The 17,103-nt window shown below is 47.9% G+C and overlaps 1 protein-coding gene across 9 annotated transcripts in view; it reads left to right on the top strand.

Annotated features, from left to right (window-relative positions):
* PRKAG2 (protein kinase AMP-activated non-catalytic subunit gamma 2) overlaps positions 1-17,103 on the top strand; it is a 173,426-nt gene that overhangs the window by 79,604 nt on the left and 76,719 nt on the right. For 7 of the 9 annotated variants that reach the window (XM_029078158.2, XM_029078157.2, XM_007667869.3 and 4 more), the window contains one exon: positions 16,199-16,407. The exons of 1 other annotated variant lie outside the window; for it this stretch is intronic. In XM_029078158.2, the coding sequence (XP_028933991.1) occupies positions 16,199-16,407 (209 nt within the window). Of the gene's footprint in view, positions 1-16,198; positions 16,408-17,103 lie in introns of those variants that run through there. One more of the 9 variants, XM_029078164.1, reaches the window with a different exon arrangement.

Here is a 17,103-nt window from a genome sequence, read left to right as displayed (position 1 = left end):
AGGGGTCCGCCTTTTTCCGTCTGCCCCCCTACACCCCCCATTCTGGATTGTAAGGTCCTTGTGGAGCAGGAATCACATATACTCATTTGATGGTACTCTCCCAAGGTTCATTCATTCAGTAGTATTTATTGAGCACTTACTATGTACAGAGCACTGTACTAAGCACTTGGAATGTACAAAATCCAACCGATGGACTGGTTGATCGGAAAGCTAGAACAGCTGAGCATACACACGCACACCCTCTTTCTCTGTCTCTCTCCATCTCTCTCTCCCCCACCCACTTCACCACAGGATCTCAGGACAAGAGCTAAGCCCTAAACTCGTGAAATGCAAAGCTGTGGTTTGCTTGGGAGCAAATGTAGATTCCAGGGAGCCAAGAGAAGGGCAGAGAAGACTTGTCTAAACAAAGCATTATCTTTATAACCCAAGACCCTCCCACTAGGCAGGAATGAAGCAGTGTGGACATAACATTTTGTGCTTTGTATAGAGTAACCCCAAGCCTGGTCGTCAGGTGCCCCACTAACCCAGTTTCCGTTGTGCGGTTATTGCCACCCCAACCAGCTCAGGATTTTCCAGGTAGAGGGTGGCAAACCCCTGCTAGCCTGTCTCGGAAGTTAACTTACTGTTGCGCAGCACTTGGGAGAGTGCAACCAAATTAGCAGACATGATCCCTCCCCTCCCCATGCTTTTACCGACTTCCTTTAAGGCCACAAAAATGAGAATATGAAAGCTGTGTGCTGCTTGAGGGAATAAAAGGAAAGAATTTCGAAGCTGCAGACACAGGCTAGAAAACAATACCTTTAAAGGAACTCTAATATAGGCCAATTCCCTGGCAAATTCTGAATCACTAAAGCAAGAACAGAGATGACACTGTGTCACCCATTGCTGTTTATTTTTTTCCATCACCTGGTCAGACATGTCCTACATGGTGTAATACTATATTTTTTTCAATGTGATTTTGGTGTATATTAAACAACTCGGTCCAAGCACTGTGCTCTACACTGAGGCGGATAGGAGATAATCAGATCAGACCTAGTTCTTCTCCCTTACAGATCTCTACCAGTTAGAAGCAGTGTTACTTAGTGGAAGGAGCATGGACCTGAGAGTCAGAGGACCTGGGTTCTAATCCTGGCTCGGCCACTCATCTGCTTTGTGACCTTGGGCAAATCACTTTGCTTCTCTGTGTCTCAGTTGCCTCATCTGGGGATAAATGGGAATAAAGACTTTCCTATATAGGAAAGAGACTATATCCAACCCGATTATCTTGTTAATTTATTACAATTAATTAATGATTATCTATTAACCCCAGCGCTTAATACAGCATCTGACAAATAGGGCTTAACAAATACCTAAAAAAAGTGGTAGGGAAAGATAGGTATCTTCTTATGTAACAGATGAGGAAACCAAGGCACAGAGAGGGAAGGTGACTTTCCCAAGGTCACGCAGAAGGTCAGTGGCAGAGTTAGGGTTAGAACTCCCATCACCTGACTCCCCATCCCACACTCTTTCCACTGCCACTGCTTCCCCTTTTATTCTTGGAAAGGGAAAGGGGAGCAACAATTAATTGACACTTGCAATTTAGGGTGGGACCCAAGGGTGGAAGAGCAGAGGTGATGGAGTTGTTCCTGAGAAAGAGCAGGAAAGATGAAAGGAAGTATAGAAACATTAAACTTCACAAGTACCAAGGAGGTCAAGATAATGAGGAGTGTCCTGGATGAGGTGGGAAAAATGTGGGAAAATCTGAACTCAGGATCAGGAAGACAGAGTGCAAACGGATTCAAATGAATTTAGCTGCCCTGCCCCTCAGGATGCCCACTTAATTTAGAGAGAAATAATTCATGTTCAGTGGCAGACCCCAAGTCACCCAGCCCCGCTGTGGGAGCAGAGTGAGAAAACTCTGTGGTTAAATTCATGGTTTTACAGGTAACCGATCTTCACTTGGTTTCATTTGCATCCTGCGTTCTGGCTTTCTAATAGTACAGTCAGATGATCCCTGTCTTCGGGCAGCTGATTAGCCAAGCTTGAATTCTTTTACATTTTTTCAAGTTTCCACACCTCCCTTGGATGTTGCTCCAGGATAGCTTGTTATGGGCAGGGAACAGGTCTACCAACTCTTATACTGCACTCTCTCAAGTGCATAGTACAGGGCTATGTGCACAGTAAGTGCACAAAATACAATTCATTGATAGGGCAACCGGCCTTTAGGGAAAGAGTTTCCTGATTCCCGAATGAACTCACCCCTGCAAATCAAACCCATCTCCTTTCATTCGGGAGCACCTGCTGTGTGCTGAGCAATGTACTGAGCACTTGGGGAAAGTTCTGAAGACGTAAAAGCCACATTCTCTGCCCTCAAGAGGAGCTCACAGTCATTTCTCATCCCCATTTTACAAATGAAGAAAGAGAGGCCCGGGGGAGGTCACACAAGCGGGCCAGTGGCGGAGGTAGGATTACAACCCAAGTCTCCCAACTCCCAGCCCGAGCTCTTTCCACTAGACCTCACTTCCCCGCCAAGGATTTGCAGGTGAGGAAATAGCTGACAGAGCCTCTCTCCCCTCCCCTTCACCCCCAGATTGGGGGTCTCCCCCAGACTCTGTTCGGTGGATTTATTTACTAACACAAGGGCCCACAGAGGAACTTGGTTTGTATTAGCCATCTGTCACTATAGCAACTCCTCACTGACACCAGTCTCTTCTCTAAAAATAGATCACCTTCATCCCTGTAGAGGAATCAAGGGAAATCATAGAAGCAGCGTGCCCTAATGGAAAGGGCCTGGGCCTGGGAGCCAGAAGGACCTGAGTTCTAATCCTGGCTCCACCACTTGTCTACTGCGTGACCTTGAGCGAGTTACTTAACTTCTCTGGGCCTCAGTGACCTCATCTGCAAAATGGTGATTAAGATCGTGAGCCCCATGTGGGACATGAACTGTGTCCAACCTGATTAGCTTGTATCTGTTCCAGCCCTTAGTACAGTGCTTGGGACATAATAAGCATTTAACAAATACCATTTTTAAAAAATTTTTATAAAATCAAAAAGGTGCCAGAACATGTGAAGGCCATGGGCAGCTGTAATAGAGCTGTAGGAGACATGGGTATCCCCCAAACCGAGGGAGCAACAGAAGAACCCAGACTCCGGTCCGGCCAATCCAGGGACCCAGTCCCCAGTGGTCCCACTGTAGGCATGACTACAGTAATAACAATAATAATAATTCTGGTACTTGTTAGGCACTTACTCTGTACTAAGCACTGTTCTAATCACTGGGGTAGATACAAATTAAGCAGGTTGGGACACAGTCCCTATCCCACATGAGGCTCACACTCTTAATCCCCATTTTACAGATGAGGTAACTGAAGCCCAGAGAAGTTAAGTGACTTGCCAAGGATCACTCTGCAGACTTTTGGCAGAGCCAGGAATAGAACGCAGGCCCTTCCGACTCTCAGGCCTGTGCTTTATCCACTAGGCCACGCCTGCGACCCCCTGGCAGTGAGGCCTCAGGCCCCTCTGAGTCAATCGGCAACATCTATTGGGCCCCTATGAGGTGCAGAACACTGTACTAAGCACCAGGGGAGAAATGAATTTAGAAGACACGATCCCTGCCCTCAGATAGCATCCCACCTAGCTGACCATGCAGACTTCCAGAATCTGCCTGAAGGGAAGAGGGAGAAAGAGAGAAAAAGAGAAAGAGTTATGTGTGTGCGCAGAAAGGTAATGAAACAGTAGAAACTTGAATCGCCTTTGGGGAAGAAAATATTTTGCCAAACTAAGTCACTGGTAACTAAGAAGGCCGCGCCGCCTACTTCTCACTTGTCTAATCAGACCCCAGACGTGTCAGCGGCACATCCATAATAAGGAAAGGCCATTGGCAGTGTGAGGACTGAAATCAGAGGGGATAAAGCGCCGATAGCGGGAGGGTGGATGGGCTGAGCCCCTTCCCCGAAACGCACACACTGCTGCGGGCCTCTGCCGTTGCCAGAGCCCCGGGGAAGCGTTCTTCTTCTCACCAGGTCAGAGCTGGTACATCTACCTCACCTCGCTGATCTAGTACAGTCCAGCCTGCACACTGAGGTAACCGTGGCACAGAGAAGTGAAGTGCCTCGCTCAAGGTCACACAGCAGAAAAGGGTCAGAGCCAGGATTAGAACTCAGACTTTTCTGATCCCCTGGCCCGGCCTCCGTCCACTAGGCCACACTGCTTCTTTATCCCAAGTGGTCAGGGGAATGTTTCCCAAATCCCTGCCTGATGTGCACAAAGGACTTCAGAGAGCCTTCCTGGGGGAGAGCGAGGAGGGAGGAAATAGAAGGAGTGGGTCGGGACAGGAAAGACAAGAGCGCTTTGATTTTCCCAAGACCGTGGGAGATTTGAAAGGCTGTGGTGGCAATTTTCATTCCTTCTAACCCATCTCGGGATGAGACTGCAAAATGGTTTCAAGTTCTAGACAGTGGGTACAATTAAGTTTTATTATGGGCTTGCTGGGGCGGAGGGGGCAAGCGGTGCACTGGGGTGATGCCGATGCTCACGTCAGACTTCCCCTGACTCCTCTTGCCGGACCCCTCTAGTCATTCTCTGGACCGGCCGTGGTCCTGCAAGGACGGTGGGGGACCCTGAGACCCCAATGGGAAGACATCCCTAGGAGGCCCAGAACCCACTCTCACTCCCAGGAGGACTTGGGCCAGACTTGATACCATCAGTCAGTTGGATTTATTGAGTGCTTTCTGTGTGCAGAGCACTGTACTAAGTGCTTGAGAGAGTACAATAGAACAATGAACAGACACATTCCCTGCGCACAATAAGCTTACAATCTAGAGGGGAGACAGACATTAATATAAATAAATTATAGACATGTACATTAGTGTACCTTCCCAAGTGCTTATTATAGTGCTCTGCTGCTAGGAAGCTATCAGTGAATACTATTGATTGAATCCTGAGGTGCCTGAGTCGGCTTCTAGAAAGCTTGTCTCTCCTCCCCCCACCCTGGCCCCGGACTGGCTCAATCCCCCTCCTCACTGAACTTCTCTGTGCCTCAGTTAACTCATCTGTAAAATAGGGATTAAGACTGGGAGCCCCACGTGGGACAACCTGATGACCGTGCATCTACCCTAGTTCTTAGAACAGTGCATAGCACATAGTAAGCGCTTAACAAATACCATCATTATTATTATTTCCCTACTTCCACCACCCCCCCGGAAAATGATTGGGTGGGAGAAACAGGGTCCTCTCACGGGTAGTTGAGGAGACGAGCATCCCAGACCCAAACTGGCGATTGCGTTCAAGCAAAACTCAAATCCAAGGCCGTTGCTTCTGTCGTGTGTCAAGTGAAGCCGGGGAACAGAGGTTTGGGATGTTTTGAACCCCTTTGGAAAAGAGTTTGGACCTGCTGAAAAATGTCTGGCCTAGCGTCTTGCACAGGGAGGTACTCAATAAATATCACTTTCATTCATTCAACCATATTTATTGAGCGCTTGGGAGAGTACAGTATAACAATAAACAGACACGTTCCCTGCCCATAAGAAGCTTACAGTCTAGAGGGGGAGACAGGCATTAATATAAATAAATAAACAAATAAATAAATAAATAGATATGTTCATAAGTGCTGCGGGTCTTGGGGTGGGGGGATGAATAAAAGGAGCAAGTCAGGGCGATGCAGAAGGGAGTGGGAGAAGTGGAAAGGAGGACTTAACGAAGGCCTCTTGGGGGAGATGTACCTTCAATAAGGCTTTAAAGGGAGGGAGAGTAATTGTCGGCATCACTTGAGGCTCTTGATGTTGATTTTTATGTCCATATCTCTAATTTATCATTTATATTAATATCTGTCAATCCCTCTAGACTATAAACTCATTGAGGGCAGGGAATGTGTCTGTTATGTTGTTATACTGTACTCTCCCAAGCGCTTAGTATGGTGCTCTGCAAACAGTAAGCACTCAATAAATATGATTGACCAACTGACATGTTTCCTGCCCACAACAAGCTTGTACTTTCGCAAGCTCTTAGTACAGTGCTCTGTACACAGTAAGCACTCAATATAAACCATTGATTGATTTCCCCAAAAAAGTATTCCCCAACATCTGGGGTCAACTTCCCATTGTATGGAGGCATTTATTAATAGAGGCATGTATTGATGTCTGTCTCCCTGCCCCAGACCTTAAGCTCGTTGGCAGGGAATATCACTGTTTATTGTTGTATTGAATTCTCCCAAGTGCTTAGTATAGTACTCTGCACACAGTAAACGTTCAATAAATAGGATTGAATGAAAGAGTGAATCAAGGGGGTAGGGACTTTAGGGGCGCATGGCCCCGGGAAGGGACGGTCGGGCAAGGCCAACGTGTGGACTGCCTTCAGCCCTGACCAGCTGTCAGGTCACAGATGTGAGAGACCTGGGCTGGGTGAGTCTGACGGGGAGAGAGAGGAGCATGAGGGGAAGAGAGAGGAGCCTGAAGGGGGAGCGTCCCCCTGGCTTTCCCTCTGCCACATGACAGCACGTGGTTGGGCAGTCATAGGGTACCCACTGTGTCGCCGGTCTGTCCCTCTGCCCCACCTCGAGCCGCCCGCCTCAGGGCAGTCACGTTGTGACACTGGAGCCGCGGCCACTGCTGCTTCCTCTGGCCAACGCCACGCGTGGAGACGAAAATAGCGCCAAGGGAGAGCGTCAGGAGGAAGTGTCAGGGCTCCGAGCCAGGGTCGGGACACCTGCTGGAGGCGGTGGGGTCGCCTTCGGGGCAGCGGGGCAGAGCAGGAGGGCGCCTCACCGAAGCTTTGGCTCTGTAGTTCCGGTCTTGGCTTCACCTCCCTGCAGCTGGGGAGGTGGTGGCCCAGGCGGGCTAGGGGTGCTCGTGGACCCGGCCAGCTGAGGTGCTGGGCCCAGAGTCCCCTCAGTCCAGCCCGTCGGCATCCTGGCCTAGTATTATAATAATAATAATAATAATGGCATTTGTTAAGTGCTTACTATGTGCAAAGCACTGTTCTAAGTGCTGGGGTGAGAAGCAGCATGCCCTGGAGGATGGAGCATAGGCCTGGGAGTCAGAAGGACCTGGGTTCTAATCCCGGCTCCACCACTTTTCTGCTCTGTGACCTCGGGCGAGTCATTTCACTTCTCTGGACCTCAGTTACCTCATCTGGAAAATGGGGATTAAGGCTGTGAGCACCCCTGTGGGATGTGGACTGTGTGCCACCTGATAAACTTGTATCCATCACTACACTTAGTACAGTGCCTGGCACATAGTAAGTGCTTAACATATACCATTTTTTTTTTAAAAAAGAGGGAAACTGGGTGTCGCTTGCTAGTCCTACCCCCAACCTCTCTTGGACCTTGCTTCAGCTGCTCCCCTAACCCACTAGGGACCCAGGACTCTTATTGGCTCTGAGGAAGGAGGTCCTGAACCTGGGGCCAGTCAAGGCTCTTGTCTAGAGGATGAACTTTTGGGATTAGAGGCCAACCCCCAGAGGCGGCCCTTTGTTTAGAAAATGGAATAGGATAAAACGAACCTCCACAGCCCAGAGAGGAAAGCAAATAATAATTGCTTCAGGGGACACCAACTTTGGAGGTGTTTGAACTCAGGTTCTCCCTTCCAAAATCAACAGTCTGACCCTGTAGGGTCGAAGGAGATTAAAGCAGGGGACACCAACTTTGGAGGTGTTTGAACTCAGATCCTCCCTTCCAAAATCAACAGTCCGACCCGGTGGGGTCTAAGGAGATTAAAGCATCCCTGCCTGGTGGGGATTAGAAATCAGCTCATCAAGGGAACTCTCAAAGGGGTCATGGAGAAGGGGGAGAGCCTCCCCTGAGCCTTGATTGTGGGAGGCTGTCCCTCTACATGGCGGGAAGGAGGGAGTTGACAAGCATCCAGCCATGCAACAGTGAGTTGCAAAGACGCCATGTCCCCTAGAGTCAACTGCCCTTTAATCGATCAATCAACGAATCGATATTTATTATTAAGCGCTTACTGTGTACTGAGCACTGTACTACACACTTGGGAGAGTACAATACTTCCAAGGCGGCAGACACGTTCCCTGCCCACAAGGAATTTACAGCTAGAAGGGGATAATAATTTATAATTCATGGATATGTACATTCGAAGTTACTGCAACCTCATTTTGCCATATCCCAAGATTCTTCCAGATAAAATCCTCACAATGGAGAAGTCCCTGTTTAATAAAGCACACTATCAAGGTGCTGTCAATCAATATCACGAGGAGCAGTGTGGTTTAATGGATAGAGTCTGGGTATGGGAGTCAGAAGGGCCAGGGTTCTAATTCCGGCTCTGCCACTTGTCTGCTGTGTGACCTTGGGTAAGTCACTTCACGACTTTGACACTCAGTTGTCTAAAATGGGAGTTAATAGTGTGAGCCCCTTGTGGGATGTGGATTGTGTCCAATCTGATTGGCTTGTATCTAACCCAGCACTTCATAGTGGCACATAGTAAGTGCTTAACAAATACCATAAAAAACAATCAATCCTATTCAGCTGTGTTTGCAGTCTAAGGTGTCTCCACACCCTCCAAAATAACGGAGCATTTATCTTTCAATATTATTGCAGATATTGCTATCTTAATGGTATCCTTCTGACCAGTTTGAGTTAATGAGTGAACATATCTTAGGGTGATTTCTTGTGTCTCAACAAAGGATTAAGGCCCTTTTCGAAGGGCGTGTTCATCTGAGAAGTTAATGGTGACTATGATGCTCGAAACTCCTAGGGGCCGCCGGGATGTGTGATTATCTGGCAGGATGAACGGGGAGGGTGAAGGGGGAATTGTTGACTTTTCAAACACACTCCTTGTTATCTCTTGTTGCCGGAAATAAACAGCCCCAGCCGTTCAAATGCAGTGACAACTTGTCAATGTCACATCAGCTCCCGGAGTTCTTTTCTTACAGGGCTGGGGAACGGGAGGGCCACGAAAATGACCTCTCACCTCTACCTCGTGTTCAAATCCGGCCTAAGGCGATAGCGCCTGGAAAAATGGCACTCTTCAGTAGGCTAGTCAGTTGTCCCCATGAAAAAGTGTATTTATTAAGTGCTTAATAATAATAATAATGTTGGTATTTGTTAAGCACTTACTATGTGCCGAGCACTGTTCTAAGCGCTGGGGTAGACATAGGGGAATCAGGTTGTCCCACGTGGGGCTCACAGTCTTAATCCCCATTTTACAGATGAGGGAACTGAGGCACAGAGAAGTTAAGTGACTTGCCCACAGTCACACAGCCGACAAGTGGCAGAGCTGGGATTCGAACTCATGAGCCCTGACTCCAAAGCCCGTGCTCTTTCCACTGCGCCACGCTGCTTCTCTGCGCCAGGCACTGAACTAAACGCTGGGGTAGATACAAGGTAATCAGGTTGGACATAGTCCCTGAACCACATGGAGCTAACAGTCTTAGTCCCCATTTTACAGATGAGGCAACTGAGGCACAGAGAAGTGAAGTGACTTACCCAAGGTCACACCGCAAACATGTGGCAGAGCTGGCATTAGAACCCATGACTTCTGACTCCTAAACCCATGCTCTGTCTACTAGACTATGCTGCTCTGCCAGACCATGCTGCTCAATGGGGCGCACAGTATTAGTCCCCGTTTTACAGTTGAGCTAATTAAGGCTAAGAGAAGTTAAGTGACTTCTCCTAGATCACGCAGCAGAGAAGTGGCGAAGCCAGGATTAGAATCCAGGTCCTTCGGACTCTCAGGCCCATGCTCTATCCATTAGGCCATGCTGCTTCTCTCATTCCCTGCCCACAAGGAGCTCACAATCCAGAGAGAGAGACAGACAGACACAAAGTCCCCTCACCGTTCATATATGATCATGAGAATTATAGACACAGCTGACATCAATGATGCTTCTATCTTGGTGGATCCAGTAGCAGAGAGAGGTGTTGATTTAATGATATGTTCTCAGGGGCAAGACTACAAGAGGTGAGGGGCCCAAGGGAGAGTGAAAAATCCCTCACATCGTGTAGAATTCTGAAAAAACAACCCCATCCCTTAAAATGGGAAGAGCAGTAGCTCCCATCACTTTCAGAACCATCAGTCCAAATTATTCATGCAGTTCATTCAGTCATTCATAATTACTGAGTGCTTACTGTGTGCAGAGGACTGTGCTAAGCGCTAGGCAGAGTATAACAGGAAACAGATATGTTCCCTGCCCACAACGAGCTAACAGTCTAGAAATTGTGGGAAAGAGCTGCTGTCCCTCTTAGCCTCTGCCACTCAGCGATCATCAAATAAGGCAAGCAGATAAGGTTGTTAAAAGAAAAAAAAATGAGATGTTTTCAGCTATGGGAAAAGCTAAGGAGCCTGAGGGCTCAAAGAGAGCTTTTTTTTTCATTTGGGGGTGAGCGAGCAGGCCCTAGGGCACCATGCCATTCATTCCGGGCCCAGTTCAGCCGGTCCTGAGGAGAGAGCTGGGCCAGCATGGCCTCGAACCTCACTAGGAATCAGGCAACGCCTGGTCCCCGAGGTAGGGAAGCACCTCCCTGGACATCGGTTACATAACCCAGACCCCTCTGCCCTGCCCTCCATTCCTGACTCCCTTGGCTGGTGTCTGACATACCCCAGCTGCTTTTAAAGAGACACGGCCATGTTAGGGCAGGCAGTGCTGACTTGGTCGGCGTTGAGCCAGGCAAGGGCCCTAGCTCTTTCCCATTTTTTTCTTCCTCCTAGGAATGACGATCTCCCCAGCCCTCTGCATTCCTTTCGTTGTTCTGTTCGTTCTGCTGGCAGGGACCACCCATGGGAAAAGGGCCTGTGGCAGTGTCTTCATTGGCCACCTTTAAACTTGGCAGTGAACTCCCTCCCTCTGGAAAGCAGGAGGTTGGACAAAGTAGGGTAGCTGAAGGACTTAGTATAGGGAAAGTGCTTAGTACAGTGCTCTATAAGCATTTAATAGAGAAGCAGCGTGGCTCAATGGAAAGAGCCCGGGCTTGGGAGTCAGAGGTCATGAGTTCGAATCCCAGCTCTGCCACTTGACAGCTGTGTGACTGTGGGCAAGTCACTAAACCTCTCTGGGCCTCAGTTACCTCATCTGTAAAATGGGGATTAAGACTGTGAGCTTCACGTGGTCAACCTGATGACCCTGAATCTACCCCAGCACTTAGGACAGTGCTCGCACATAGTAAGTGCTTAACAAATACCAATATTATTATTTAATAATTACCATTGATTGACTTGTCTAAACCTGAGAGCCTGTGAGAATCAAAAGAGCTTCCTTTTGCCTCCTAAAGAGGTTGACAGGTTCCCTTTTTGTCCCATTAATCAGTCGGTGGTATTGGAGTGCATACAGAGTGCAGAACACAGTACGAAGCTCTTGAGAGACTACCATAGTCAATAGGCACCATCCCTGCCCTCAAGGATCTAAAAATCTAGCAAGGGAGACAAAAAAGTAAAATAAATTATAGTTAGGAGATGAAACATAGTATAAGCCTATGTACGTAAGTGCTGAGCAGGTAGAAGATGGGGTGAATGCCCAGGCTTTGTGCCCCATGCAGGACAGGAGATGTGTCCAAACCGATTTTCTCTCTTTTTTTTTTTAATAGTATTTGGGCTCACTGATATTAATAATAATAATGATAATGTTGGTATTTGTTAAGTGCTTACTAAGTGCAGAGCACTGTTCTAAGCGCTGGGGGAGATACAGGGTAATCACGTTGTCCCCCGTGAGGCTCACAGTTTTCATCCCCATTTTACAGATAAGGTAACTGAGGCACAGAGAAGTAAAGTGACTTGCCCACAGTCTCACAGCTGACAAGTGGCAGAGCTAGGATTCGAACCCATGACCTCCGACTCCCAAGCCCATGCTGTTTCCACTGAGCCACGGATTTCATTCATTCATGCATTCGATTGTATTTATTGAGCGCTTACTATGTGCAGAGCACTGTACTAAGCGCTTGGAATGGACAATTCACTGAGCGTTGGTTGCGTGCGGAGCACTGTACTAAACGCTTGGGAGAGTACAAGACAATGATAAGGCGACACATTTCCTGCCCACCACGAGTTTACGGTCTAGGGGATGAGCTTTCCTTCATGCAGCGTGGCTCAGTGGAAAGAGCTCGGGCTTGGGATGTTAGGTGACTTGCCCAAGGTCACACAGCTGACAAGTGGCAGAGATGGGGTTACTCTGGGTTCTTATTATTATCAGTAATAATTATCATTATCACCTGCTCCTCCAGGGTCCAGAATCTCTCCCCTGAGCCCCTGGGGTAGATAAATTAGATAAGTAGATAAATCAGAGAAGCATTGTGGCTCAGTGGAAAGAGCATGGGCTCCACCACTTGTCAGCTGGGTGACTTTGGGCAAGTCACTTAACGTCTCTGGGCCCCAGTTCTCTCATCTGTAAAATGGGGGTGAAGACTGAGAGCCCCACATGGGGCAACCTGATGACCTTGTATGTCCCGCAGCGCTTAGAACAGCGCTTGGCACACAGTAAGGGCTTAAATAATAATGTTGGGATTTGGTAAGCGCTTACTATGTGCAGAGCACTGTTCTAAGCGCTGGGGTAGATACAGGGTAATCAGGTTGTCCCACGTGAGGCTCACAGTTAATCCCTATTTTACACATGAGGTAACTGAGGCCCAGAGAAGTGAAGTGACTTGCCCACAGTCACACAGCTGACAAGTGGCAGGGGCGGGATTCGAACCCATGACCTCGGACTCACAAGCCCGGGCTCTTTCCACTGAGCCATGTTTAGTGGTAGAAGTTGGCAGGGCTCGCGCCCCTCATGACGAAAGGGGAGGCTCGGCTTCCCCTCCTCCTCCAGGTGGGGGGGGGGGGGGACCCGCGCACGCGCACGGGGCATTGGGACTGGGCGGAGCTCGCGCCCCTCTCGCGTCCAATCAGCGGCCGGCGAGGCCGCGAGACCCGGCGTCACGTGGCGCGCTGCTCTCGGCCTGACGAACATGCACGCGCCTCACGAGGTCAGTCGGGGGAGGGTTGGCACGGCAGCGTGGTGACGTCAGCGGGGCCCTGCGAGCCAACGTGGGTGGCGTTGGTGGCTTGGGCCTGTCAAGGGGCCCTTGGCCACACTCTGGGGTGGCGCCTCACTTTGTGAGGGGAGGAAGAACTAGGGGTGCAACGTTATTTGGGGTGACCCCCCCCCCACCAAGCCAGGCTGAACCCCACCTTAGCCTTTCCAGCCCCAACCTCCCAGAAGGACCCAGGGCAGCTGACAAATTGACACCTCAGATTTCCCTCCTTTGTGCCTCAGTTTACCCCAAAGAGAATCTGATTTTAGTGTGAATATCACGACTTCTCTTTGCTACCCAGCTCCTGTCGGGCAAGGATTGCCAAGGTGCTTATTAATAGTTTCTAGGACAGGTGACTTTTCCTGTGAAGAGCTGAGGTTAAGGGGACCAAAATTGCATGGAAATTCAGTCGTGGGTCTGGGGGAAAAAAGGCAGAGATCAATCAGTCAACTAGTTGTATTTATTGAGCACTTACTGTCTGCAGAGCACTGTTCTAAGTGCTGGGGAGAGTACAGTAATGAGAACAGTGCTTGGCACATAGTAAGTATTTCAATATGATCATTATTATTATTATTCATAATAATTATAATAATTGTGGTAGTTATTAAGTGCTTACTTTGTGCCAGGCACTGTACTAAGTTCTGGGGTGGTAGTTATTAAGCGCTTACTTTGTGCCAGGCACTATAATAATAATTATAATGTTGGTATTTGTTAAGCACTTACTAAGTGCAGAGCACTGTTCTAAGCACTGGGGTAGATACAGGGTAATCAGGTTGTCCCACATTAGGCTCACAGTCTTAATCCCTATTTTACAGATGAGGTAACTGAGGCACAGAGAAGTTAAGTGACTTGCCCACAGTCACACAGCTGACAAAGCGGCGGAGCCAGGATTCAAACCCATGACCTCTGACTCCCAAGCCCATGCTCTTTCCACTGAGCCACGCTGCTTTTCTAAGTTCTGGGGTGGTAGTTATTAAGTGCTTATTTTGTGCCAGGCACTATACTAAATTCTGGGGGTAATACAAGAAAATCAGATTGGAAACAGTCCCTGTCCCACATCAAGGTTCACAGCCTTCATCCCTATTTTATAGATGAGGGAACTGAGGCCCAGAGAAGTGTATAAAAGGGTTGGTAGACATGTTCTCCGCCCACAAGAGGCTTGCCAACTAGAGGGGGATAGAGATGTTAATATAAATAAGTAAATTACTGGTAGGCATATAAGTGCTGTGGGGTTGAGGGAAGAGTGAGTGATTAACAGGTTCAAATCCAAGGGCAAGGAAGGGAATGGGAAAAGTAGAAATTAGCAGGGGAAGATCTCTGGTGTGTGTATGTTGGGGGGTCTGTAACATTCCCAAGTCCCCGCTTAAGAGCCTTAACAATTATAATACACCACCTCCCAGGATAGTTCCCTCTACTGCAGGCAAATGTTTGGTCTCTGAATCCTGTTTCTGCTCCACCTTGATTACCACCTCGCCCCCACCCCCCGAAGACTGCTCATATATCACAACCCCTGGGTAGGGGTTACCATGGTTACTGCTGTCAAAAAAAGTCAACCAGGGCAGGAAATTTCAAGGGAGGAAACCGTCAAGATTAAAATCAATATATGTAATTACTGTAGATTGTCCTGGCCTAATTGCATTTTGCAGAATGAATCTATTCACGTCCAATAATGTCAACTTCGTGGGCAATTTCAGAGCATTAAAACGTGAAACAGTTAAAATAAGGGAGCTGGCTTTTCTTGCCCCCAAAGAATGATTTAAGATGTTAAGGGGTGGGAGTGGTAAAGAGCAGCATAAAGTTATTTGGCAATCATTTCTACCAGTCAACACTCTGAGAAAATCCATTCTAAAAGCAGTGGTAATCCTTTCTATTTTTCCCCATTTTGGAGACTGTCTACTCATAGCTCGTTGTGTGCACGAAATGTGTCTGTGTATTGTATTGTACTTTCCCAAGCGCTTAATACAGTGGTCTGTATACAGTAAGCGCTCAATAAATAAGATTGAATGAATGAATATAAATAATATACTTTTTTATTATTTTATCTCCAAAACAGTAATTAAAAATTCAAGTAGTAGGCCACTTGTTTCAGCTATAGAAGACATTGAACAAGTATTGTTTTCTGTTTTTAAAAAATCCAAGTCAACCTTTAGGTCAGTATGTTTTGTCCTTTGATGGGTCTCAGACAATCCCGAGAAGAAGCATTCATAGTTCCATTCTAGAAGTGGAGAAACTGAGGCCCTTTAGACATCAGGCTTTTTGAGGGCAGGGAATGGCATGATACCCTTCTTCCATAGAGTCCTTAAGTGCTACAACAGAGTTCAGTGCTTCTCTTATAGAGAAGCAGTGTGGCCTAGTAGAAAGACATGGATCTGGGAGTCAGAAGACCTGGATTCTAAACCCACCTCTGCCACTAATCTGCTCTATGACCTTGGGCAAAGTCACTTCATTCACATCTCTGTGCCTCAGTTTCCACACCTGCAGAATGGGGATTCAATATCTGTTCTTCCTCCTAGACTGTGACTGGGAACCTCATTCATCTACCCCAACTCTTAATACAGCACTTGGTACATAGCAAGGACTTAACCAACACTATTATAATTGTTATTATTATCATTGTTATATGCTCCTGGTTGATATTAATGGTGAGGATGAGAAAGGGTGAGCAGTGTCATTCAGCCATTCAGACCTGGTGTTCCCCCTCAATCTCAGTCTCTTTGACCTTTGTCAATAATCACAGCCCAGAATCAACCAGTAGCATTTATTGAACACCTACCTGGTTCAGACTAGTGATCTCAGCCCATGGGAAAGTACAACAGAGGCAAAATATGCATTCCCCGCCTTTGCAGAGCTGATGGTCCAAAGGAAAAGAGACAAAAATTCTTTATAAATAGGCTGCCAGTAGTGTGTCAGGAATCACTGCCCAAATGGTTCCTTCAGATGAGGCACAATGCCCATCCGGGGCTCATCGTCTAAGCAGGCAAGAGAGAGCTGGTGTTTAATTCCCCCATTTTACAGATAAAGAAGCACAGAGAAGGCAGGTGAATTTGTCCAAGGTCACACAGCAGATAAGGAGCGGAGCCGGGATTAGAACTCAGGTCCTCTGCACCCTAGACCTGGGCTCGCTGCACTAAGCCACACTGCTTCCCTAAGGAGAAAGGGAAAGAGGAGAAATAGGAGTTTGGGAGTCTAAGGAGACCCTGCGAGGCCAGGGTGGATTTCTCTCTGCTGGACATCTCTAATAACTCTCCCTTGTTTGTTCCACAGCCTCCGGCCTCTCCTCTTCTCCATCTACTCCCACCCAAGTGGCCAAACAGCACTCGTTTCCTCTCGAATCCTATAAGCACGAACCTGAGAGACTAGAAACCCGCATATACGCTTCCTCTTCTCCTCCAGACACAGGGCAGAGATTTTGCTTGCCTTCATTCCAGAGCCCAGCCAAGGCCCCCCTAGTCTACTGTGCTACCGCCAGAACAGTAAGTCGGGGCCTTTTCTTGGGGATTTTGGCCCGGGGCGGCAGGCAAGGTGGGACGTGGCCAGGAATGGCGGAACCGGCTGCTTCTCCAAGCAGGCGTGTTTCTCCTTACAGACTTGGGGCTGGGCAGTAACGGAAGAAAGGGACAGAATGGGGCTTTGGTGGATTTGGTGCTGTGGATCGGAGCACTTAGAATACAGTTCACCCAGTGGGTGTTCAATAAGTATCATAATAATAATAATAATGGTATTTGTTAAGTGCACTTTGGTGCCAGGCACTGTACTAAGAACTAGGGCGGATACAAGCCCATCAAGTTGGCAGTATCATAAGTATCCTCTAGACTGTAAGCTCATTGTGGGCAGGAAATGTGTCTGCTATATTGTTGTACTATACTCTCCCAAGCATTTAGTACAGTGCTCTGCACACAGTAAGTGCTCAGTGAATACAATTGAGCGCTTACTGTGTAAGCTCTTGGGAGAGTACTGTACGACAGAGTTGAAAGACACATTCCTTCCCCACATGGAGCTTCCCAGTCCAGAGAATCATTACTACCAATCAATCAGTGGTATTTTATTAAGCGCTTACTGGGTGCAGAGCACCGTATTAAGCATATGGGAGAGTACAGTAGAACAGAGTTGGTAGACACCTTCCCTGCCCACTGTGAACTTACAGTCCATTACTAATTATGGAGAGGTTA

This window comes from Ornithorhynchus anatinus, chromosome 13 (genome assembly GCF_004115215.2).
Source record: "Ornithorhynchus anatinus isolate Pmale09 chromosome 13, mOrnAna1.pri.v4, whole genome shotgun sequence".
Classification (NCBI taxonomy): Eukaryota; Metazoa; Chordata; class Mammalia; order Monotremata; family Ornithorhynchidae; genus Ornithorhynchus; species Ornithorhynchus anatinus.
The sequence above is the reverse complement of the archived record's forward strand: the minus strand, read 5'-3'. Positions and strand labels throughout refer to the sequence as shown.